The 26612-nt window shown below is 37.5% G+C and overlaps 1 protein-coding gene across 5 annotated transcripts in view; it reads left to right on the forward strand.

The window, feature by feature from the left end:
* UTRN (utrophin) overlaps nucleotides 1-26026 on the forward strand; it is a 386987-nt gene extending 360961 nt beyond the window's left edge. For all 5 annotated transcript variants that reach the window (XM_065680488.1, XM_065680489.1, XM_065680490.1 and 2 more), the window contains 6 exons: nucleotides 6505-6663; nucleotides 7064-7304; nucleotides 14174-14282; nucleotides 15816-15902; nucleotides 19263-19285; nucleotides 20892-26026. In XM_065680488.1, the coding sequence (XP_065536560.1) occupies nucleotides 6505-6663; nucleotides 7064-7304; nucleotides 14174-14282; nucleotides 15816-15902; nucleotides 19263-19285; nucleotides 20892-20900 (628 nt within the window). In that variant the 3' untranslated portion in view covers nucleotides 20901-26026. The remainder of the gene's footprint in view (nucleotides 1-6504; nucleotides 6664-7063; nucleotides 7305-14173; nucleotides 14283-15815; nucleotides 15903-19262; nucleotides 19286-20891) is intronic.
* Nucleotides 26027-26612: the final 586 nt, after the last annotated feature.

Genomic DNA, 26612 nt, shown 5'->3' on the forward strand with positions numbered 1-26612 from the left:
ACAAACACAGTCCTACAATAATTTTATCAAGGCTATTTTTTTTTTATTATGTGCCACTTTTATTCTAAAAACTTTCATTAAAATATATTGATGAATCTGGGAAGCACAGAATCCTTCAAATTACTGATGAATTAAATATGGGATTTTTTCCAGGGTAAAAATAGATGAATGTTTTAACTTCACTGTATCATTGGTTTTATTAATAAAATCAGTGTAGTAGGACTCTGTTTCTTTTAATTTATTAGTGAATGTCATCATCCTTAGAGGAAGCAGAAATTGTTCAGTTTTAGTTAGAAAGTGCTTGTGTTCTCAATAATATTTTCATTTACTTTTTAAAATCGAATAATAAAATTATTCTACCTATGAATGTACTAACAATTTGTGATTTAAAATACCTTGCTTCTGAGAAGCACATGTGACCACCTTTAAATGTTTCTTCTTTCCTGCTTACTTAACTCTATTTACATAACTAATTAAGCTTTTTCCATGTGTAACTGTTTTTATGTGTTTCTGTCATTGGTGCGCTCATCAGTGAAAGAAATACAGCCAAAATATTCCCTTCTGAGTTCCCTTCCAAAACCCCGTTTGGGTTATGGGATGGTTTCATCCCATACTGTCATTTGGCAGAAAAGCTGAAAACTTCAAGGCAGCTAAATGCCTGTATGCTTGATTGAGCTGTTTATTTTGCAATTAATGAGTCTACTTATATACAAAGACCAAACAACCATCCATCGAAAAGGTAAAAGGGAGGTCTGTATGCTTAATTTTTACTGGCAAATTAGCTTTGGATTTTAATGCAATTTCCCTGCTCACCTATAAAAAATGACGTTTAGTTTAAGAAAAACAATGAACATGGCAAACTTGTATGCCAACATGCAAGAGGGACCTCTGAATTTGGGTCTGTCCTCTTGTCAAAATGGGACTGTCACACAAAGTATGCAGAGATTTAGAGGTCTAGGAGGACAATAAAGTAACTTTGTACCCAATGACATCTTCCATTTTATTTCCAGATAATAGATTATTCTTTTACTAAGGTAAATACTGAAGTACTTCACAAATTCTTCCCTGGGAAGCCTGCCAGTGCTTGACAACCCTTTTGATGAAGAAATTTTTTCCAGGGATCTACAGAGCTATGAAGTTTGGATCCCAGTTTGGATTATATTCCACCTACAGCTGGAACATTGGGAATTAAGGATTATAGTTCAGCTCTAATCTTATTATTTAAATACATTTTGACATAGAAATGAGCATGGTGTAATCATTCGATATAAACTGAATTTGAAGGAGGAATCTGAAATGTGGATGCACATTTTTTCAGCTCAGACTGAACTCGTAATTGGAGTTGTTCTGTAATCTTATTTTTATTGGTCCTCAAGATACCTTTGGTTTACTGCAAACCTAGAACAGAGGCATAGTTGCACAAGTTACTGCTTTGGTCTTGTCGGGTTCACAAGTTTGTCAACAGTATTTTTAACACTCTATGCTCCAAAGAGTATGTGTAAGAAGTCTTCTACATATGAATGACAACAAGAGAACTTCTGCTGTGAGTTAAACATCATGAGGTTGAGGTTTTTTTGCAGGAATATTTTGCGATATGTCATTTGATTAAGAAAAAATTCTTCAAGAAAATTTATTGGATTTCAACTAACCTGTTATCTTAAATGTCATTATGACTACTTCTGTCTCCCTAATTAAGCTTTTCTACCCCTAGCCTCCCCTAAAGGTATATGAATTCCATTAAAAAACATATTTCCCTCAATTGCAAAAATATTTGTAGATAGTGAAGGAAAGTCATAGTCCAGTATGTCCAGCTTCTTCACAAACATTCTGATGCACTCATGTGTAAGTTTTCTGGTTTAAATACATTGAATGAAAATCTTTTTCCTTCATGTTGTCTTCTCCATACATCATGGAGTTCTAAATGTTTAGGCTAGACTGTTGTGATGAATTTTCTTTGGCTTTATTTCATGCAAAAACATTTGTTTCATTAAAGCAGACTGGCCTCCTCACAAGTGAAGATGAGTAGAATTTAAAAATGAAGTCTTTGAAACAAAGAATAGTGCTGCTGACAGAAAGCTCTGTCTCACAATTTCATTGACTCATAGAACTGTTTGGGTTGGAAGGGACATGAAAGATCATCTAGTTCCAATCTCTTCCACTATACTAGGTTGCTCAAAGCCCCATCCAGTTAGTTAGGAAAATAGGACAAGAATGTAGCTCTCTTATTCCTGTAATGTATGAAGTATCCCATCCAGCCCATACTGAAGTTAATTGCCCTCGCAGTAGTATAAATCCTTTCTTTATACCTCTGAATGTTTAAATAGCTGTTTTCTGATTAATGCCTTTACCACCAGTTATCTTCATGTCTACAACACTGTTGATGCCACTTTACACCCAACTAAAGGTAGAGCTGGAGCATACTTGAAATTTTCTTAGGGGTCTGTGCACTCAGGTGCAGGAGTAGAAACAAGCAGCGAAGGCCAGTGGTACTTTTAGCTGGCATTGCCACATAGTGTGTCATAAGTCAAATTGGAGCTCCAGTATGTAGTGTCTGAATACTTCAGCATGATATAAGTGGTTAAAAGGCATCTTGTCACAACTGGAAATTAGTTTCACTTGAAAAAACTAGGAAGGCAAGTAAGTTAAAGACAAAGCATTTTGGCGTACCTTCTGAACCTTGTTCTCATAGCTTGAGTGCTATTTACACTTTTTACATAGCATTAATGCTATTTACATAGCATTAGTACTATTTACAGGCAAAGCATGCTTTATTTTGACTAGAAAACATGGAGCCACAGGAAAAATGAAAATTATCAGTGACAGGGGTTCATAAATATTCCCATTTTACCATCTGAAATCTCATTTTGCAGTTTTCCTACTTTTTTAATCATTAAGAATCATAAAAATAATACACTGATAAAAATTGACTGTTGGGAAATCTGAATTTTTCTTTCCACAGCATAGTCTTGATGCAAGGAAAATTTTATTTATTTGTGTTGCAAATAGAATTTTGCCTCTTTCTTCCTCCATGCATAATGCATGTTTTGGAACAGAACTCTTGAAAATATATATCCACAAAGAGAATAGGATATTACAAAGGCCATTTTCTCTGGATTTCCTAATTGGGCTGCTCTTTTCCTTTGAGATGTATTACTTGTACGTCTGACCTGAGACATCATTTTCACTGCTTTCTACTGTGGTGAAATGCTGAAAAGGAACTGCAGTCTTTGCTGTTGAATGACTTTATGTACTTCTAGTTTTTTCTCAAAGAATGCAGGGTCTTCAGGATAATAACCACCATGAAAGGATGAGGAATTTTATTTGAAATTGTGCTTTTACTTCGGTTGCTGATTGCCATCTCTAACTAATTCTGCTGAAGGGAGTCGCGGATTCTCAAACTGAAAGTGTTTGCATGGCATAAAGCATGTGTCACTCCCTTATGTCGTAGGTCATTTTGAAGCCCTGCCTTGGGACCCCCTTGTTACTAATGAATCTGTTAATTCAGTCATGAGCTTTGTTACTGTACGTTCAAGGTTCTGTTTTTTTGAACTAGTGATTTTGGAAGATAGACCAGAGGTGGAACACATGGTAAAAATACACTTTTCCTTCAGAAGACTTAAGTTTTCAGGCATTTCTTTCAGCATGTGAAAAAAATCTGCTTTCAGCTTCCAGGTGTGATGCCTAAAAAAAGACTGGTCAATATTCAGTCTGGAACTTAAACTGCTTAATCCCATGAACCTTCTTGACAACATCAACAGCTTTGCACAAAAGAAGGCTGTACCACATAATTATTAAAAGCGGTTTGAACCGAGGATGATAAAGCTGTATTCTCTTTGCAGCCTGCTTTAACTTATTTCTGTGCACTTGTTAGTAGCCCTACTGTGTACCACAGAGTTTGAAGCCTCAAAAAGGGGTTAGTTACATCACTTTGGCAAAACATTAATAAGGGGTGGGGTTTTTTTTTTATCAAGATGGTTAAGGGGTGGAGAAGTACCATGAGGCTTTCATGATCACATTAGGACCTGATCCAAACTCCAGTAACTGCACCAGCCTTTGTTTTAGTTTTAACTGGACTAATGCAAAATAACAAAGAGAGTGATGATAAGTTTCCCTGAGATCACTCAAGAAGGGGAGAAGAGCAAGCAATTAGAAGCTTTTTTCTGTAGGTTAGGTAAAAAATGGAGCACTGTTCTGTTTCATTTTCAGCTAACACTGGGAGATATCCCCTATATTTTTGAGGGACTTAAATGCACATACAACCTTAATCACATTTTAATTATGTAGCTGTACTTAATGAAAAATTCATTACCCTTATTCATTTGAATAGGAAGATCCATATTGTCATTTCTTCTTATGGGTGTAGTACTGACTACAGCCAAGACAGATAAGAAATAAATGTACATTATTTCCTTTAAACTTTTGACTTGTTGTTAAAGCAGAAGTATTCACTAATTAGTTTCATTTTTCAATTTTACATGTAAACTTTTTGCAACCTAGTAGTTCATTACAGAGGACAAGATGAAGGAAAGTGATATGCAACCAGGGCTGTTCATACCTCTTTTTAACCTTTATATCATAAATTAACTAATGTGGAATAGAATGCCATGAACTCTTAAAGTGTATAGAACTTTCACAGGCCATAATTTTTCTTTTGTTTGTTTGGTTTTGGTTTTCTAGGTATAATGTTACTTGATGCACATTTGTTTGATTGTAATAGCTTAGATTTTCAAATCTCAATGACAAGTCGGAAAATGGAAGACCACATCGTAGCTTTGGGTAGATAGTGAAAAGTTATCCTTGGGAAGAAATAGTTTAGTGTTGTTCTACTATACGATGACTTCATAGGGTATGCAGTCTCTGTTTTGTACTTAAGCAGAGATTTAAGGGGTGTTTTCTTTTAGCATTCATACTGCTGCAGCAGTTTATCCCCTAAAAACACAAATAGTTGACATTGTTTAGACCCAGCCGGTAATTCAGCACAATGTAGCCATTCGCTTACCACTCCCCCTTCCCCATTCCAGAGGAGATGGGGAGGAGAATCAAAAGGATGTAAACCCCACAGGTTGGGATAAGAACAGTGCAATAACTGAAGTATAATACAAAGCTACTGCTACTAATAATAAGGGAAATGACAAGGGGAAAGAATATAAAACTAATAGGGGAAAGAAAAAAAAAATAAACACAAGTGATGCACAATACAATTGCTCATGACCCGCTGACCAATAACCAGCCTGACCCGAGCAGCGATCTGTCCCTTTCAAGTAACTGCCCCCAGTTTATGTACTGGGCATGATGTGCTGTGATATGGAATACCCCTTTGCCTAGTCTGGGTCAGGTGTCCTGTCTCTGCTCCATCCTGGCTGGTTTTTTACACCTCCTCACTGGCAGAGCATGAGACTGAAAAGTCCTTGATCAGGGTAAGCAGTACTTAGCAACAACTAAAACGTCAGTGTGTTACCAACATTGTTCTCGGACTACAGCCAAAAACATAGCGCTGCAGCAGCTAATAGGAAGGAACAAAAATAACTGTTACAGCTGAAACCAGGATAATAGTATATATTCTTTTCTGCTCTTGATTTATCCTTCTTGGGCAAGTGAACTCTTTTTAGTACATGGTATCCTTCACTTCATGTCCATCTGACTTTACTTAAGGACAGAACAACTGGGGAAGAAAGGCACACCTGTACGAAGGCAAACTCATTTGGGCATTATAGCATAATTGAAAGTGTCAGGACTTCTGTATCTCCTCACCAGAAGGTAATTTCTATGTGAGTCAGGAGGAGGACAATGTTATAGTTTATTTCTATCCCTGCATCATTAAGGAGAAGGATAAACTACTCTTGCAGAGTTTCAGGGTATCACGTATCCCCATCAAAATGGGGAAAACCTCATGGAAATATAATGCTAATTCAAAATCTATAGCATTATTTTTTCAGCATTGTCAGGCATTTGTGCAGTGCACAGTGTTAGCTAGATAGTGGGTGAGTCATTATTTTATGACTTCTTGGAGAATTCCATGGGGAATTTTTTCTCTCTAATTTTATCAGGTAAATTGAACGCACCAAAATAATTTCATAAAGACTTAAAAATGTCACCTATTTATCTTAAAAAAAATCCAAACAAACAACAAACAAACAAACAAAAAAAAACCCTACCAGATAGCTTCTTTGGTTTTATCTATTTTTAAGGCATTTCAAATCAGTCATCTTTGGTTTATACTATCTCTGATTCTTGCTTTCACTATTTCTTTTCAAACCGTTTGTTCTTTATGCATACATTAAAATAAACTGGTCTTTTACACTGCTGCCGATCAATCTTTTTCCTTTGTATTGTCTTAGGTGTTAGTTGGGTTTTTCCGCAGTGTATTTTTTAGGCTTATTTCCTGCTCTCTTTGTCCTTTTTTACAAACAAACAAACAGAACCCCTCAGCTTGACAAAGATGTTTGCTCACATAACAAATTGTTTTACTGCTCTGTCTTTATCTGTGTTGTCTTGTTGCTCTAGAGAGGATGAGCATGCCCTTATCCAGCAGTATTGTCAGACGCTGGGAGGAGAGTCGCCTGTGAGTCAGCCGCAGAGTCCTGCTCAGATACTCAAGTCAGTGGAAAAGGAAGAGCGAGGAGAGCTGGAGCGCATCATTGCTGACCTTGAGGAAGAGCAAAGGTCTCATAATCATCCTACCTGGTGTCTGAATTGTCACCTCATTGTCTGAGCCATGCATATACTGTGTATAGTTGTTGGAGATGAGAAGAGGTGGACCTAGGAGTCATGATTTTAGCCAAACATATAAAATAAATCAAGGCATATGTCGTGCAGAGCTTAATTGTTACATAGAAGAGGGTGGGTCTGTAATAAAATACCTTATTTTCATCTCTATTTTCTTGGTTTATAATTTGGCGGTTTTACCCCCTAAACTACAAGTCAAGACATTGTTTTTGTGTGAGCTACTTGTGTTCTTAGATGGAGGTGATGATAATATCATTTGACCTAAGGAAATTTTAGGAAGTTTTTTTAATTTTAATTTGCTCAAGTCAGCATTCTCCTCCTCTTTTCAATATACCAGGAGTCTGCAGATAGAATATGAGCAACTAAAGGAGCAACATCTTCGTAGAGGAATAAATCCTCTTGCTTCACCTCCCGACTCCATTGTGTCACCTCATCATGCTGAAGATGCTGAGCTCATTGCTGAAGCTAAACTCCTAAGGCAACATAAAGGTCGCCTGGAAGCAAGGATGCAAATACTGGAAGATCACAATAAACAGTTGGAGTCTCAGCTTCACCGGCTGCGGCAGCTACTTGAGCAGGTATATGGACACTGATGTTTTTCCCCTTTGCTGTTTCTGCACTATGAATTTCTTGGTGGAAACAAAACATTGGAATTTTATTGCAGATATTTTCACTACACTAGCTTGGTCTGTTGCAGTCAGTCATTTCTAGCATGAATAGATATTTTTCCTATTCTCTAGTATAAGCCATGGTGAAAGTCAAATAACACAAGATAATTACAAGTGCTGGAGTGATTGCAGTAATTTAGGAAACACTGAGCATAACTCAGAATCACAGACCAGCCCAGGCTGGAAGGAGCCTCAAAAGATCATCTGATCTAGCCTTTTTTGGGAAAGGGAGCCTAAGTGAGATTACCTAGCACTCTATCCAGTTTGCATCTGGAAAAGCTCCAGTGAGCAGGACTCTACTATGTCATAGAATCATTAGTTTGTGTTTGAAGGGACCTTCAGAGGTCATGTAGTCCACTGCTCCCTGCAATCAGCAGGGACATCTTCGACTAGATCAAGTTGCTCAGAACCACATCCATCCTGGCCTTGAATGTCTCCAGAGATGGTGCATCTAACAGGTACGTGGGGAGGTTGTTCCAGTGGATGATTGTTCTTACTATAACAATTATCCTAAATAATATTCGGCTTTAGAAAGGGAAAATATAAACACTGGAAGGGCTTTGTCTAGGCCAGGCAATGGAGAGGTTTCTAAAAGCTAATCTTCCCAGAGCACTCCTTTCTGAAATTGTCTTAACTTTCCCTGTAACCATTGCTATGGTGCTTCTTCATCCCTCAGTGTGATTTTATTATTACTACTGTTATTAATATCCCTATGAGAACACAGTTGTATCTTGGGTATGCTGCAGTAGGTTTTAATGAATTAAAAAGAAAGAAAATATAGATGCCCTTTTCCAAGTAGTGGTGCCAGTTGCACCCTGTATGTGAGTTCAACTTTCCATCTTTCCTTAAATAATTTATCTGTTGTCATGATTAGTCACTGAAACCTTTCTTAGCATGCCAAAGACAGATGGCCAAAAATACATCTAAAATGCAAAAGAGCAATTTGTTTACATTAAAAATCCAGTTCCTCTTCAGTAGCATATTAAGAGCAATAAGCTACAGGAAAATGATCTGTGCACAAGATCTGCAGAAGACAAGAACCTTTTAGCAAATGTCAGTAACTAGAGTTCTTAGGGATTTTCGTTGGGGCAGAAATGTTGGTTGGTTTTGAAGCCAGAATAGGCACATCTAGATTATAAAAATAACAGCAGCAGCATCTACAAGGTGTTGCTAGAGATGTTTGTAGATCATGTCTGGAAGTTCAAATTATGAAGAGAAATTAATATGAATGTTTTGGCCTAACCAGTCATTACACTTGGGTCAGAGTACAGTAAGTCAAATGATTTCTGCATTTCATGAGTCAGGCAGGTGGCTGTAGTAGAGGATTTAACTAAGCCAAGAAGCAGACTACATAAACCAGGTATCAAAATGGCATAAGCTCTTGTGTAGTTCATACTGTCATTACAGTGATAAAGATTTTTGTTTGTTTCTTTGTTTCATTGGTTGACTGTCATTTTCCTAGGCAGCTTTGGCTTACTTGCATTAGGATGCATTTGTTCCAGTGGCTTCTCTACGCCTCTAGCAGATTATTATTGTTATTGTTATTGTTGTTCCAGAATCTTTAATCAGTATTTGAGTAGCTTAAATATTTCACAGGTAAGATAACAACTGATGTAACTGTTAACAATCATTCATGAAGTATCTTGAGAACTATGACCAATACTAAGTGTTTTAGAGAAGGGGTTAAAATCCTCTAAGAAACAGCTATAGAGTAGAAAAACAGAAGTTCTGCCATACCCCCAGTTGCTTTCAGTTTAGGACGAACATGTTCACACTTTAAAACTTTCTCTTTTTTTTTTTTTTTTAATGTAGCTGTGGTTAGTCTTATAATTTTGTAATCTTTTCTGTATCCTTGTAACACTCTTAGGACCTTTAGGGTAGTGTGTTGAAGTGGGCTGGCAAAGCGGCAGTAGTTTCTTCTTACCACTTTTGCCTTTGGATTTTTCTGGACACTCTGCAGCTTTTGATAGGGAAAGATAAATCAGAGTTGATTATTTTCAGTATTTCTGATCATTTACACCTCATTTACTGTATGCTGTTGTTTATTTGCTTCCTGTCCAAAATCTCCTGCCTCTGTGAGAGTCATGCCGTGCTTCTGATTTTTGCAAGTGCCATTGCCTAAGTTGTTCCTGGTTTTGTGTCTTTTAATGAAGTGTCTGGTACAAAGTCAAGTATGTGAGAAGGTCTGCAATACCATTTTTATAATATATCTGTGAGTTTTCAATATGCCTTTTTATATGCTTTATGTAGCTATTCCCCTCAACGGGATTCAGAATTTGTAAATAATTCAGATTTTTAGTATATGTTCTTTACAACTCCTTTATTTTGACATTAATACAATTACGAAGCGGTACTGACTCCCATTACTGCCCCCTGAACTTTCTGGAAAAAATGACCACTCTTTGGTAGTTTGGTTTTCTGTCACCTAGAACCATTATTGCCTGTGGAAGTCTTTAATTCTTTCACTGCCTGGGGAAGAACTTTATCAGATGCCAGCTGAGGATCTAAGTATATTTGCATATTTTTCTTTTATTTGCTGTCCCAATTTCTTTTTTTTTTTTTTGTCGATATAAGGAATACCTTTTCACATGAAAGAGATGGATAATTTACATTTAAGATTCCTGTAAGTCCCAACGTCAAAATCTATAACAACTCTGTAATTCTTGTATTAATAATTACTAGTATTTAAGGACACAGCTGTCTTACAGCCATTTCTTTGCTGTGACTGGCATTTCACGGCATCTCTGTTTCTCTCCTGTTACCAGTAAGTCTCTCCATTTCTCTACTTATCCTCCCAACTGTTTTTTTAGGTTAATAACTTGCCATTGAATCTAACATACTGAGACTTTTTTCTCTAAAAGATGTGGAGTGAGTCTATCTGCACTCAGATATTTGGGTAGAGAATTAATGACACTTAGAAACTTTGCTGCAGTCACTGTTTAATCTAGATGAGAGCATTCTATAACATTCTTTAGAGAGCACCTTTAGCAGAAATATGCATGCATCCTCACTGCACACTTCCCTACTTCAGGTCACAATGCTGAGGTTACCATACTATTTTTATTGCAGCAAGCCCAAAGGATTGGTAGCTGTCACACAACATTGTCATTTTTGTCTACCTGATTGATTATAGTGCCAAAGAGGAAGGTGAAAAAGAACTGGCATGTGACAACTTTGATGCCAACATGTTAATGATACAGAGGAAAAAAAAAAAAAAAAAAGAATCCATTTTCAATTTTTATTCTTCCACCCTTTTAGATACTGCCTGTACAAAGTAGAAGTAAGACCTATTATGAAGAGCATTTAAAGTCTGTTTGGATTTTTCTCTGCTGGTCTGAGCTACTGAATAGAGATTTCATATTGGATTTTATAATGAAGTTAATAGAAGCTAAAATCATCTGTCAGCAGCTACATGATCAAACTCAAAGACAAAGTAAACAGAGACTGAAAACAGAGGAGCAACTTTATAAGAGTAGAGGAGACTTTCTTTTGTAGCTGAGAGAATAAGTATGGAACAAGAAACTAACGGATATAGTAAGGGAATTTTGGCAATTTTGAGGTTTTCTGTGATTTGGGGAGGGGGTGGGGGAAAGAATACACCCCTTTTTGGTTTGGTTTGATTTTTACCAAAAGCAACAGAAGTCAAGGGAAGAATGGGTATGTCTTATCTATTCATTAAGCCAGAAAACACTTCAGGCTTTTCTTTGGGAAAGATGCCAGTAGGAGGCACAGTGAAATAAAGCATTGTAGGTCTAAACTGGTTAAAATAAATATCTACTTTGAAAAGCTTTAAAAAACTGCTGTAATACAGAAAAAATACCTCCGTTTCAGAAGAACTTATCTATCCCTTCATATTTTGGTTTTGCATAAAAGTTCAAAACCTCACAGAAACTGGACTTCTCCCTCATCCCTATAGAAGCATGCCCAGTATCCCTGCTTTTATTCAGGAAGCAACAGCAAGCCTATAGTAACATCTAGGGCGATTTTCTTATTATTTCTGGCTCATGGATTGTCTGATGCGTTGTTCTAAATAAGAATAAATGAACTTCATGATGTCTGTAGGGACTTGATAATGAAAGGGATCAGATTTTGAAGCGTTGTTCAACTAGTGTCAAGTAGAACATGATTTTCTACATTTTTTTCCTTTGGGTTCTCTCCTAGTAAAACTGTTAAATCATGTAAATACATGCAGCTATATCCTCAACTGTTTTGCATTTAACGTTTTTCAATATCTGATCATTATACTGAGGCATTTCTGCCACTAGCAGAGCCCTTCCCTTTCTGCTCCAAACCCCACTCTTCATCTGCTTAACTGCATTTTCCTGTTTTTTGGAAGAAGTGGGTTTTGGTTTGTTTTCACTTTTCCTGTTACTGCAATCACTGGAACTATGTCATGTCATATCAGTATATTTAAATGAAAAATAAGTCATCAGACATTGTCCTTTTATTAGAAGGTGATATGGGGTTTGGGTTTGAGTGGGGGTTTTTTTGTTCATTTGTGGTGTCTGGGCTTTTTAATCAGACTAGAATATCTAAATATTCCAAGTATGTTTTGTTTGCTCTCAGTTTATCCACTGTTAAGAGTCCTCATGCTCTGCAAGGTTTTTTTTGTCATTTGCAATAGCACTCCTGAGTGGTACTAAATAACCTTCACTCCTAACTCATCATTTAAGTTTGCAGGCATCTCCTTTCTATCCTGATTAATCTTGACTTTATAGTGCTTCACTACACTTGATCTATCCTATGTGTTGCTGTGCTACAGTTTTGTATCTAGTCCAGCACTGATCTTCCTTCCTCAGTCACCTGTGCACCATCTGTCCACAGTTACTGCTTGAAGAGGGACAGAGATCCAGTCCAGGTGCAAGTTTGCATTTTGGATTATTCAGATTCTCTCTATCCATCTGTTTGTGGGTTGGGCAAGCAGCCACTCTGCTGCTGGAGTTAGCCTTGTTGTTCTGTACTGAAGTAACTCTTAACCCTTGGAGAGTTTGCTTCATCTCTCTACCGTTATAGCTCTAACCTCTTCTTGAACAGAGGTTCCTGGCAATACCGAATTCCCTGGGGTTAGTTAACCCAGGCTTGGCCTATTTAAAGTCACCACACTTCTTTTACCTAGACTGCAGCCAGGTTGAATTCTGATACTAAATAGCAAATTGCTTAACTACTTGTTAGGCATTCACTGTTCATAGGAGTGTCTTGATGGTAAAATCCTTGACTGGATTGAAAACATTTGCATTTTTATTTGTCTTCTGTGTGCAGAACAATATTCGTTGATTTATTCTTTTAGTCAAAACTGGAAGTTGGTGTTGTCATGCTCAAAGAGAGATGAGATTTGGAGGAGAAAAAAATTGCTGAGGGCTCAAGGGAACATTTTCTTTTGTTTCTCACCACTGTGTATGGAAGAAAAAACATCTTCCATTGTTCAACAGGCTTCAGGTTTGTTGAAGATTTTTTTTAATTTTTTTTAAAACTGGAAGTTGTCTCAAGAAATCAAATGTTGCACTTAAGGCTGTGAGCTGCAAAGGAGGAAACTTGTACCGCCATTCTGCATATTACCTCTTTCCATTGACTTTCCGTCTCATAGCTGTTCTAGGTACTCATTCAGTCTCAGTTTCAAAAAGATCTTAAAAGTCATGATTTTTTTTATTATTATTATTTCTGTATCTGCTTTTTGACAGATTTACCTAATCTGCTCTTTAAGCTGCTTGGAAGTAATTTGATGATATGCAATTTAAAGAGAAAATGATAGGAGCAAGCGTTTCAGCTGAGATTCTATAACTACCTCAGATGTAAATACTATTTCACATATTTCTGTTTGTTCAGAACAGTCACTTCTGGAGTTCAAATACTGTATTACTACTCTCTTCCTCAAAGGATTCTTCACAAGAAAGAAGGAAAAGAGGAAAATAAACGCCTGAATAAGATCCCTTCCAATATTTATGAGTTGTTATTAGTGAAGAAGTGTTATGGACTTATTTTGTGTCCATATATGTATACTTAGATGTGATCACAAGCATATACTTGGCTACAACTAAATGTAATATAGAACTTAGGTGTTTGACTCTTCAGATGAATTTAAGTGTCCAAAAAGGCTTGCCTACAACCCACTTTTCAAAGTATTCCTGGAGATTACGTATTACACAGTTTCCTTGCAAATTTGGTATCCACCATGCTATTGAGAAACAGCGTCAGCAGGAGTTGATAGCTAGCTACCATTTTTTAGATTTAACAAAGTTCTCTTGAATCTTTTGTCTTCACTCAGCCTGATTGTGAAGCAGTTTTCCAGAACTGTCCACGATTGAACGGCTGTTTCTAATCATGATCAGTCATCCTAGTGATGCTTCTTAGGGGCCTTAGCTGAATGTCCTCTGTGTATGTGTATATGTACATATATATCCACACATATATATACAACCCACATAATACTATTGCATAGTCTTTCTGTGTAGCTGGACCGAGTACCTCAGCAGACCATTTGTGTTGTACGTAACATCATATTTCTATGGTGCATGCTTGCCACAGGCCATTGCTTTTAGCAAGACCATCAAGTGGAGTCTCATAAGATTTACACTTAAGCCTAAATTTTCTTTTAACAGGTTGTCAGTTTGGTTTTTCACCCTCTAAGGGTTGTATAGACCTAAGCCAACTTCCAATAGTTTGAAGAACAAACAAGAAAGGGCACATAAAAAAGGAAAGGAGTGGGATGACTCATACAAGACTGCAATTAAATTCTCTAGGTACAGTTTATCTAAATTTGGGTATTATTGTCTTTAATGTAGCCTGAGACCGACTCCCGGGTTAATGGCGCTTCCCCCTGTGCTTCGCCCCAGCACTCGGCCCTTGGCTACTCACTAGAGCAAGAGACAAGCTCACAGTGTCATCAGACAGGTAAGTGGTTTAATCAGCGCGTGTGCTTCGTGTGTCCGTAAACGAGTCCTGAATAGATTTGCTGGCATCTTTCTGAAACGATTTTTAAATAAAAGGGAACTGATCTTTATCATGATACTGTGAATGAGGCGAACTACAGTTTGAGCTGTTGCTTCCCCACGCTTGCAAACAAAACAGCTGCAGTATCACAAGAATCCACATGACTGAATTATGTATTTATGTCAATAGACTCCTTAATCCCGTACAGTTTGACCAAGTGAATTTACTGGGCAAATCTATCCCCACTGAAGGAGGAACCAGATGTCATTGGACTGAAACAACCAACGGCTGTTTGTTCTGCAGTGCATGCATGCACCCAAGGAATCTGTCAGATACAGGAACAAACAGCCAAAACATGTAATTAAAGCTTCCTGATGGCTGCTTTAAAAATTCCTATGTATCTTCTGCTTATCCTGGTATTTTGATGACCCTACCCCTCAAAGACTTCACATCTTTAGGAATTATGGAGTATTTAAGTGTACAGCCTCTGCACTTGAGGGGATTTCTTTCTTGAAAGATTATTTTAAGTTCTCCAATATCAGAACTCAGCAGTTCCACTGGGAATTAGCGAAATAACTAGAGAGCATTGAATGCTCAAAATGGGGGGGGGGGGGGGGAATAAAAGATTTTTCTCAAATGACCTTAAGTGCAATTTCATCCCTGTTTTGGTTTCAAGCCTTTGTATTACAGATTAAAAAAATAATTTTAATTATGTGAAATCCAGGAAATTATTCTCTTGCATACAGAAAATTGTCATTCAACATTGACATGTGTTTTTAATTTATCAGAAAAAAAATGGAACTTCTTCAAGTCTGATTTAATGCTATGGTAGATTTATGAGAGATACTGTCAAATGACACTGCCAGGAGCAGAGCCAGCTGTATTCCCTAGCCATTCCCTTAGATAATTTTAAGCAGCATTTAAAAAAGTAAAAAGGGCAAGGAAGATTTTAACACTAGTGAAATCGCTTCAGCAATTTCATCTAAAAGAGAAATGTTTTGGTTTGGTTTTTCCCCCCCCAAAAAAAAAATAATGGTGTATATTAGTCTGAAAGTTACACAACAAATCACTGAAAAATGGAAAAGAATTTTAATTGAGCAGCTACTGACTATAATTCCCTTGTCTTGTAAACCTTTTATTTATTTTAACTTTTAATTCTTCTATACTGCTTCTTCTTGGCAATTTCTTCTGGTTAAATTTTAGGTGCAAGAGTTAAGCTGTAATAAAAGAGAAAATGAGTTCTGCTGCAAATCAATAAAGTAACTTTCACCTCCTCTCCCAAGGCTGGCAATTATCAGTGACAGTTCCTGCACATTAAGTTACAAAGGCTTCAGATAGTGGTTTCCCTTGAAATATAAAGGAGAATTTAACTGGAAAGTTGGATGAGAATGTGTTTCAGGAAGTTTTTGTCCTTTTTTTTTTTTTTTTGCCTTTTCCTCTTTCTTCTCCTCTCCTTACTAAAATCATTGGTGTCTTTTGTTGTTGTATCTGCAGATGACTTGTTAGTTCCACCTCATGATACCAACACAGATCTAACAGATGTTATGGAGCAAATCAACAGCACATTTCCAGCTTGCTGCTGTAAGTGTAACAAAGTATGTCTTGTATTGAATTGTATGGTATTGAATTTGAGGCAGTCTTTTGAAGAAAAAAGTCCTTCTTGTCATATTGAGTAGGAAAAAAATCTCTCTGGTGAGATTACTTCTCAGGATACACAAGCTAAATAATTCACTTCTTTAAAGCTGCTCAATAGAGACTATTTGTGAAGGTAAACAAACGAATGTTCTCAACGTTTTAAGTAGAAGTGATTCACTATAAGAAAAGCTCCATATGGAATTTTCAGCTGCGTGCACATAAGAGAAAAACGACCATGAATTCCATTGTCTGCTGATACAAACTGTATGTGGAACCTAAATGAATGTAGATTAAGGATTTCTCTAATAAAACTTAGGTAACAGGAGGGACCATAACCCAATCCTGGCTGTCTGAACTAATTACTGAAGTAGTTATTAAACTAAGTGACCAGAGGGAACTACTGTTAACACAGCACATAACACCTTTCCCTACTTAAATGCACTGAAAGTTGATATTTAGTGTCTATTAATGAGAGATCAAAAGGGAAACCAATTAGCATGTAAGCTGACATACATTTCCACTATTCCTATTCCTTCCAGAGTGTCACTGCACTTGCAAAAGTGAGGCCTTACCTCTTCGGTTCCAGCAGTATTTCATACAGATTGTTTGGTTTGGCAGGGAAAGTGAAGTGCCAACTTTGTTATTCATGTGTTGGGCTGTTTTGTGGGGTTTTTTTCTAATACATTCATGCATATATATCTTCACTTTAAGCTCTTTTGCCTTAGAAAAACAGTAGTGAAAACTTTGATATATATTCTTAAAGTTTCAAATGCAGCGTAATAATGAATGGTCAATTTTAAAAGGTACAGGTGAGAAGGAGTGTGTTTATTTCCAGTCCTTTTGGAAATATCAAGACTGAATGCTATTCTATTCTATTTATTTTGTAAACTCTGTGAACCCCTGCTAAAATACCCCTTTTTATCTCTTTAACATCCATTGCTTGGCTGTGAAGAACTGCAGAACAAAAGCAGCACTTTGCACATTCTGAGAAAGCAAATTAGGATCTAGCAACGCAGTGCTTATTTCAGCCTTCCTTTGAGATTTTTTTAGTGAGTTCAATAGTTCAGAGCCCATCTTTTTGTAAGTTAAGGGTTTGATTCTAAGGAGCATCATGTCTTGAACTCAGCAGCTACTAGAGCTACTCAGTACAACTCAAGGGTGGGGGTGGGTGTGTGTACAAATCAGTAGAAAATGCAACTCAAGTATCAATTCCTTGTTTTGCAGATTCCTGTCTTGCACGTATAAGGAGCTTACAGCTACCTGGCCTTTGGGCCCAAATCAATTTAGGGCAAATTGCCCTATGTCAGGGCAAGTCTGATAATGATAGCTGTTCTCTGCAACCAGGAAACATAGAGGCAAAAAAAAACCCCGCCTAATATCCATTCAACAGTAACCTAAATAATACCCTCAGGAGGGGAGTGCGAGTGTGGCTCCACATCTTTTCATATTGTGAAGTGAATCTGAGCATTTAAGATTAAAAGAAGTCACAGTTCCAAATTTCAAGTATTTTTCCCTTTGTCACTGGCATATTGCTGCAGAAGTCAGACCAAACCAGCGTGCCCCAATTAGTAGGTACTACTTAGTTTGGTCTTCAGTCATTCTGTAACATATCTTGTTTGGGAGATTTACTAGTATTATATCTTTTTAACCATGTAAGATTCATGTACTGTTTTAGCCTTCCCAACATAGTAAATTAAACTATATGAGTTTTGCTAGGGAAGACCATAACAGACCATCTAGTCCATCATCTTTTCCTGTAGACATTTGAGATGGATCAGTCTTTCTGGGCAGACAAACATCGAACCTGTTATGTAAAACTTCAATGATGCAGACTCCAAGGACTCCCTAGGCAATCTGTTTTAAGAGCATCACTGTATTCCTAACCTTAAAATATAACATCCTGTCCTGGGTTCAGCAGTAGCAGTCATTTTTCTCCTTCTTAGTACCTAGTGTAGTGCTATGTTTTCATTTTTTGGCCTGAGAACAGTGCTGATAACGCCAATGTTTTTAGTTGCTGCTCAAATGTTTGGTCTGACCAAGGACCTTCTGAGCCTCATACTCTGCCAGGGAGGAGGGGAGGCTGGGAGGAAGCAGAGACAGGACACCTGACCCAAACTGACCAAAGAGGTATTCCATACCACAGCACGTCATGCCCAGGATGTAACAAGGAGTTACCCCGGAAGGGCTGGGAGGACTGCAGGGTTGGACAAGGTATCGGTCAGTGCTCGGCTGGGGGGAGCGGGGCGAGTTTTGGGTCGGCTGGTGTTGAGGTGTTGTATTCTTTCCTCTTGTTATTTCCTTTAGCATTATTATTATTGGTGGTAGCAGCAGTGGTTTGTGTTATACCTTAGTTACTAAACTGTTCTTATCTCAACCCATGGGAGTTGCATTCTTTTCGATTCTCCTTCCCGTCCCTCCGGGAGTAGGAGGAGGGCAAGAAGCGGGGAGTGAGAGAGCGACAGTGTGACTTATGGATGACTTTTGTTTAAACCACGACATATCCTTACCCTTTCTTAATTATATCCAACTTAAATTTCTTTAGAATAGCCTTCATGTTCAACATGTGGTGTCCATTATTTATTTAATTTTTATGAAGCTATTTTTCACAAACCTTATCACTACATGTCTCTCCTAGCTTGGCACAGCTTTCATTAAGGAGTTACAGGCATCTGAAGTCTTACATAGATTATTTTTATCACATCTTGACTGTGTAATAGAGCTAGTCTTCTTATTTGCTATATTTGTTTTTATGGGTTTCAGGTTATAATTTATCTTGAAATCAGTATTTCTGATTACTCCCAAATACTGTATGAATAGTTGCTTCATAAGGGGTAAGGCAAGTGCTGCTTTTAATTGTGGTTTTGGATTTGTTCCGTTTTTTATTCTCCAGATCCTTTGATTATGGATATAATGCCTCGTTTCATTTCTTATTTATGAGGTTGGTCCTCAGAACTAGGCAGCTATGCAACACTGTGCAGCGGTATAGCCTGGCATCTGACTCTGTTCCGGAACAGAGCCTTCTGAACAGACTATATGATAATGTACCACTCATAGGTCTATATGGTTGCAAGTGGTGAAAAAGGAACAATTCATATCATCTATACATTCATAATACTGCAGATTTGTTAAATTTGTGAAAAATGTATAGACCATTACAATACACTTCTAGTTAAGTATTTAATTTTTTGTATGTAGGAGTCTATTTGTTCTTCTGTAGTACATAGTCTTCCGATACTGGCTTTGTTTTTAAACTGCCAAGATGCATAATAATGTAAATTTCTAATTTTTTTTTTTTTCTATTTTCAGCAAGTTTCACTGGCAGACCACAGGTACGAGACATCTTTACGTACTTACATAGTCATTGGAAGCAAAGTAAAGCAAGTGGAAAAGTTCCGTTAAAGCAAAGTGTCTGGGTTTTTTTCCCTGTATTTTCCCCTAGAAGTCTTTGTGGAAGCTAGACCAATGTAACAGGAAGGCTAAATTCTGGAATTTCCCAATTAACAGAAAATTCCTGCTAGCTCAGGCATTACCAAGGTACTATGGCGTGCAGTTCCGGGATGCTGACCAGATGGAATCAGCTTGATTCTATCAAGACCAATTACTTCCAAGCCAGCACCAGCTTGCAAGATCAAAGCTGGTTCTTGCAGACATCGATGTCCTTGTGCCGTGGTGCCCATAGCTCCAGTTTTGGGAGCTATGGGCACCAACACATGAGGATCGAGAGTCATACAGCATCTTAGGCATTACATGAAGTTGCCTTCTCCCAGTAGGAAATCACTTTGCAAATCTGAAGCAGAAATTTGGCTACTTTCACAAGAGTGTGGAAAACAATCTAGTATTCACATGCTTGTTCTTGAAAATCCTACTCATATGAATTACCAGTTAAATTTCTGTTATAAGTAAGTAACAGATACAGGAAAAACACTCACTACAGGTTTAGGTTGATACTGAAGCCCACGTACGACAAATAAGGAATGACAGAATCTTGTGTCAGTGCACAGTTCTTAGGAAGTTTCATTGTTAATTTTAAAGATTATCACAAATTGCAGTGTGCGACTTCAGGAAAAGTAAGTGGTGGGGAAAGAGTCTATTTAGTCTCCCAAATTGCTTCACCTTGTCCATTAATCCACAGTTTTCAAGGTCAAAAAATGAACATCTAAAAATCAAAAAATACTGCTTTTCAAATACTTTCTTGGATTACAATATCTCGGATAGTAGGATTGTCCTCCCAAACAGGAATTTCTAAGGAGAATGGGATGAATCACACCCTGCACTCAGTTAACTTGGACTCTGTGCTTCAGTCTGGATAAGTTATGAGAGTGAATTAAACTGTCATTTCTCAGAAAACCTTCCTCTAAGCAGGTACAGAGAGTGCTTTCTGTGTTCTCAGTGAATAATACTAACCTTCCTGAAAAGCATTTATTTTTTTTAGATCCAAGATTATTCCCAAATGGTCTTACTGCAAATCTACCCTTCCAGAATTATTAGAGAAGGTACATTTGTCTATTCAGGAACAGAATCCTGAAACAGGAAACTGGAAATAAGCTTCACGTTTGAAGGGGCTGAGTCCAAATCCAGACTCTGTATACTCTCTATTTTTACCACTTAGGTTTCAGATAGGACAGTTGCTTAAACTTTTTGTTCTACTGGTGCGGGGCATGGAGAGTCTGTAAGTCATATTTACTGCTCTGTAGACTGACATCCTTTGGGCCTTACTCAACAAGAATCTTAAACACTGCAGTACAGTAAAATTAGGTTTCCCTTAACTACATGCCTCAGTGATTTGCTGTGTCCTGGGCCAGTACATCTTAACTTTTTTAATATCGGGTATTTACAAAAAGACATCAGTATCCTTAACTGAACTGAGTACAGAGTAGTTGCAGCTTTTTGTTTCTGTTAATGTGGTACTGACATGGTTATTTCTCATTGTGACAGGCAATGTGAAGTATTCATTTGGACATTGACCAGTGCTTCCTGATGTGCAGTAAAGCCCTTTTCTACAAACCATCGACTGCAAGTTCCACTTCATCAGAAGACTGCATGGGACCCCGGAACATGCCGTTTGCTCTGACTGTGTGTTCTACTTGAGATAGTAAAATACTGAATACCCAAAGACAAGGATGTTGTTTTTATAGTATCAGAAGTTTGGTTTTTTTCCTTCTTCTTCCCTTTCTATGCAACTGTAAATTAATGAGCAGTGGAGTATTTGTCACTGATTTGTATAAATATACAGCCAGGGGAAAAGGGGCAGGGGCTTTATATATGTTCTTTTTGATAATCGTAAGAGAACTGCATAAGGAGTTTGGAGCAAAATGTTACATTTATACATTCCTTTCAGATCTTTGCTTTTACATTGTAAAAATACCCTTAGTTGTATTCTTACACATTTAATACTCTGTACTGATTATTTATATGATAACCATCTGACCACAGATTTCAGAATACTCTTCAATTGTTTTCAGGATGAAGTTCCCATAAATCTGCGTTATTGTTACTAGTTAACAAAAAATGCTGTTGGGTACAAGCTGCAGTATTTTAACTCCGTTAAACAAGGTAAACTCTCATTTCAAGTCATCATCCTCATGCACCACCAAAATGGTATTTTTAACTTTTAGTTTTTTCCAGCCAATACACTCCATTTGGAGGATTATTTTTTTAAGCCTTACTTTACTTTGAATCAGGAGATAGCTAAAAAGAGGACTTAGATGATAGCTTAAGTTGTTTGTACTAAGGTCTAAGTTAGTGTAATCTTTCCCAACTTTGTTCAGAGACAAAGCTTTGCTGTTCCCTTCTGTGCCAAACTTGCTTCAAGTTTTGGAATTTACAGTCTGTGAAGTAAAGCTCATTTCTGTAAGATCCCCTTCTTGTGTCAGCCTCTTGGAGATGAAGAGACAATTAGAAAGCCCTTTCCAATACTATTAGTGATGGAGCATTTTCTTAGTAACTGCAATGCTCTGAAATATTACCGTTTGGCATTGTAATCTTGCAGCTAACTTTATCTTTGAAATAATTTATTTATGTACTTTTAGTAGGGATAATTACAGTAAAATGATGTCACTGATCAGCTGATCTCTAGTTTTAAAATTATTAATAAGAGATTTTAATGCCTTCACAGAGTTAACGATGCTGCATGGACACTTGCTTTAATTTCAGAACATACCTTTAATTGGTAAAACTGCATGCAATATATTTCATGTATAGTGGAGAGAAACAAAACAGTGTTGTTCTTAATTATTACTGAAGAAAAAAAAGAAATCTCAAGATGGTATTGGAAGAGTTGTAAATTCTCTACTACTACTGAAAAATGCTAGAGAATATTAAGACAGCACATCAGGAATTTCTAGTGCTTTTGTGAAGTGGTGCCAACTAGACTGCCATGCACCCTCAGTATTTGCTCTTGGAGTGCTGCTGCTCAGGGACTAATTTGGGCACAGCATTGACTCCGGTGCCAGTTCTTTCTTGAACCCTTTGGCAAATTGTTTAACCACTCTGCCTCTGTTTTCCCATCTGTAAAATGGGGATGATAGTAGTTACCTCTCAAAGGTGTTGTAGGGCTTGCTTAGTTAGTGTCTGAAAAGCTCTATATAAATGCTAAGTATTACTTCTGAGTGCAGCAAAACTGTCAAGGTGGGAATAGAAGATGCTGGCTCCTACAAATGTTTCACCTATTTAAAAAACAAAGTAGCGTAGTTATTTGAGAAGAAAAACCCCACACATTTTACAGAAGAGGAAAGCCGTGACCACCTTTCTACCTCAGACCTATCTTCATGAGTAGTATTGGAAATAGCTTTATATTCTGCTCTCTGCAAAGTACTTTGCTTTTATCAAGCTGCATCATTCTCTAGGCAAAGAATCCTTGAAAATACCCCCATACATAAGTAAAAAAGGTCTCAATAGTGAATTCGGTCACTTTTATTTTTGTTCTGAATATGAGATTATGTATAAAGTTGTTTTTCTGCCTGTGTTTGTATGCATCCTTTGTCCTCTGCTGCCAAGTAAATGCTGCTTCAAACACTACATTGTAACATTCTTCCTCTGAGACAATAATAAATAAAAGGAATATATTGCAGTAACATGAGAAACAGCATGGAGTTCATTCAGTGTCTGTGGTCTTCAAGAATGGCACTTCTCATTGCTAAATGCTGAAAACTTCATTCTGAAGAAGGTAATTTTTAACAGTACTATAATAGGGGTTGGAACTAGGTGATCTTAAGATCCTTTCTAACCCTCACCATTCTTTGATTCTATGATTACTATGTGCTAGCATTTTTGGAGCATGGTTTGCATGTATATAAATGAGATTAAGCAGTGTTTTCTCCACGCAAATCTGTGCATACTTTATCCAGTTTTCCCTCTTTAATGATTTAGCCTGGAACACTTCTCTGTTGCATGACAGGTACAAAATTTGATCACCAAGAAGCAGACTGCTTGTATTTTTAAAACATTATACGTACATAGTAGGTAACAGCAATAATGCATGAAGCCCTGACAAATATTAGAACTGTAAATTAGTCTTCAAGTTTTGATGACATTCAGTCAGTCAGTGTGCTCAGCTGAAAAACACCATTAAGTATTCAGTCAGGAAATCTGAACTTAGCAGCCCTACCATGTGCTGATTTTAGATATTTGCATTAAACTAAACTAATGCAAATTGGTTTCATGAGAGTGTGTTAAAACTACTGTCTCCGCAACCCTAACAGTTCTAGTTCCTCATAGAATTAGTTTTATTCATTAAAATATTACTATTTTCAAAGTCTAACAAATTGCAAATTTCCCTCAGTTTATGAAGAGATTCTTAATAAGTTCAAGGGAAGAACTGGATTTTTTACATGGCATTTAAGTAATTCAGCAGTTAACAAGGGCTTTTATTATAGAAGCAGCTATCTATTGAGTCAATTCTGTATTTAGAATGACAAATGTATCAAAGAGGAGACAGCTAGATTAAAGAATCTATTAAACAATAAAATCTGTCCTTTAAAAGTAAACATTTTAATTATATGTTGTTTGTTAGAGTTGAAGGCAGCAGAAGAAAGGTATGGATCTTTGTGAACAGTTTGCTGAAGTGCTCAAATCTACAATATACACCCTTTGTTCCTGGTCTCTGAGGTGACCAGTACCAGAGCTCTGTAATGCTGTCACCTCTGAGGAAGGGACTCAGCTTAAAAATCACACTTTGGTACTGTGCCATGAAGGTCCTGACTCCCATTAGGGGGAATAGAGATGCCCCAGCTTGCCCTGGGTCTTTTCTCTAGGGGGCTGGGAAGGGCAGCAGGAGGGCATTGCAGCCTCTGGTCCTGAACAAGCGATACAATGGTATGCACTCCCTCGCTTCTCTGCATGGCCTTTTGCTTTGAGCACTGACTATCCTCATGCTGTTGTTTTATCAGGCAAAATAAAGCCAACATGATACTTTTTAGGAGAAGAATTAGGTTGTTGCTTCAAGCAGCTTTTAGTCCTAAATGCACATCTATCCATCTAACTGGGAGAGACACCCTCCCATGCAGCCCAGAATGGATGGGGAGGTTGATAGCTTATTTGTTTACATTTTTATTACAAAACACCCTTGAGCTGAAACATTACTATCAGATCAGTTCATTTTCTCAGAGAAGATACAAGATTGATGCATGTAATTAAAATCAGAGTGCAGAAGTTTTTCTACTATCCGGGCTTCATCTTTAGGGGAATTTCCACTGTGAAACAGTTCTTCTTGGGTGGTCATTCTTTTTGGACCAAGACAAGGCTCTGCAGCTGTTCAAATGTCAATAAATTAGACAGACAGATAGTTAAATTATGAGACAACTTGGTCAGAGCTACCTGGCCCAGACAAGAACTGTCAGCATGCACGGGGACGTTCCTACCAATCACCTGAGTGTCCTGGATCAGGAGTTCTCTATTCTGTTATTTCTACAGCTGAAAAATGACAAGGGAGAAAAAAAGCTGAATTCAGCCCAATTAAAATTGTATTACCATAATGGGCAAGTTATGGATTTATGCAAATGACCAAAATGGTCTTTTAAACATTAACAGTACAAATTGCCTTTTGGAGAGAGTTTGCTTATTACATCTATTTTTTGTTCTCTGCTTTAGTACAGAGTTGCCCTAAGAAAACCCTTCCTGAAGGTAAACATTTGCAGCACTGCAAAACTGAGTAATACATCGTGCCCTAGTCACACAAAAATGAAGATGTTGTGCCATATGGCTGAGAATTCTGTTCCCACAACAGCAGCAACAAAATCAGTCTTTACAAATCCAGCTGAGGTGTAAATTAATAACAGTGGGGTATGAAAAAAAATAATAAACTTAGTAGGAAAGAAAAAAAAATGTCATTTGAGCAGGAAGAGAACTGGTCCTTCTTACAAGCAAAGTATCTCCCAGTAATTGTCAGCTACAAGCAATGTTCCTGTGGCCAGCAAAGGTGAAATCTTCCTTGGCTCGCATGTCTTTGGGATCCTATCTTTCGTCTTTAGTGCCACTTAAATTTCCATGCTGTGCCAGCAAAAACTACACTCTTTGCAACTTCTATCTATGCATTAGAAATAACAGCTGCATGCAAGCACAGCAGCTGCCTTCAGATGAGGAAGGTGGTGTTCTCATCAACTGCTTTTTCAAGTACCTCTGCCTGAGACACCTAGAGAGGAGCTACTAAAAGCAACACCAAAACATAGACACTGTCTTATCTCATTGTCATCTCTGAAACACAGTATTTACGGCTGAACTATTCCTGCTCCTGTTAGTCACACTCTTTATACATTCAAATAGGCACTGAAAGCGTTTAGGTTTTTGGCCTCTAATAACTAGCATTTACCTTGGAGAAACTATACTTCAGAAGTACTTATTTCTCAACTATAAAAGAAAAGCCTAGAGTAACTAGCTCAAAGATACATGTCCATGCCTTACAAATCTTATTTCTGGGGACAGAACCCATCTTGGTATTAAACAAAGCAATGGAGAATGTACAAATGTTTACACTTTGGTATCATTTAGAAAGAGTGACCTGATTTAAAAATCAAAAACCGCCAGAAAAAGCCCCACCAAAAGATCCCCAATAAAACCAAAACCCGAAAAAACAGCAGCACTGCAGCAACACTTCATCTGCACAGGATGGAATTCTTTTTGTCCCACAGTAACTGGTATCTCTTTGACTATGCTTTAGAGTCATTGGAAAATGAGCAAGTAAAGGACAGGATCCCTTACCAACAATTTATGTATCTTATAAGCTAGATTTAATGGAAAAAAGGCCATATAAATGGAAAGACTGATCATTCACCAGAAGTTTATATGGAAATAGGAAACCATTTGACCAAATACAATAGCTTTCTGAATCCCAGCCCAGGTGAAGTGGAAGTCCAATGGCCAGCTCATATGACTACATTCCAAAATATTTAGTGTGTAACCCCACCCCTACAAAACTAGGAACCCTTTCATATCCCACACCAGGCTTTGGCTTTACTAATGTTATCCCTGTGGAACTGGGCAGTATCCCTATATTCTTCCCAGTCCCTGAACAGGCCAAATTCTTTCCTAAAGCCCCTGCTTTTTGCCTTGCTCCTATCCTCTTGAGATCCTAATCTCTGTCATCTCACAGTCACTGCAGCTATGGCAGCCCTCAGCCTTCACACCCCTTACTGGTTCCTTCTTTATGAGTAGGAGGTCCAG

Source organism: Lathamus discolor, chromosome 5, assembly GCF_037157495.1.
Source record: "Lathamus discolor isolate bLatDis1 chromosome 5, bLatDis1.hap1, whole genome shotgun sequence".
In the NCBI taxonomy this organism is placed as follows: domain Eukaryota; kingdom Metazoa; phylum Chordata; class Aves; order Psittaciformes; family Psittacidae; genus Lathamus; species Lathamus discolor.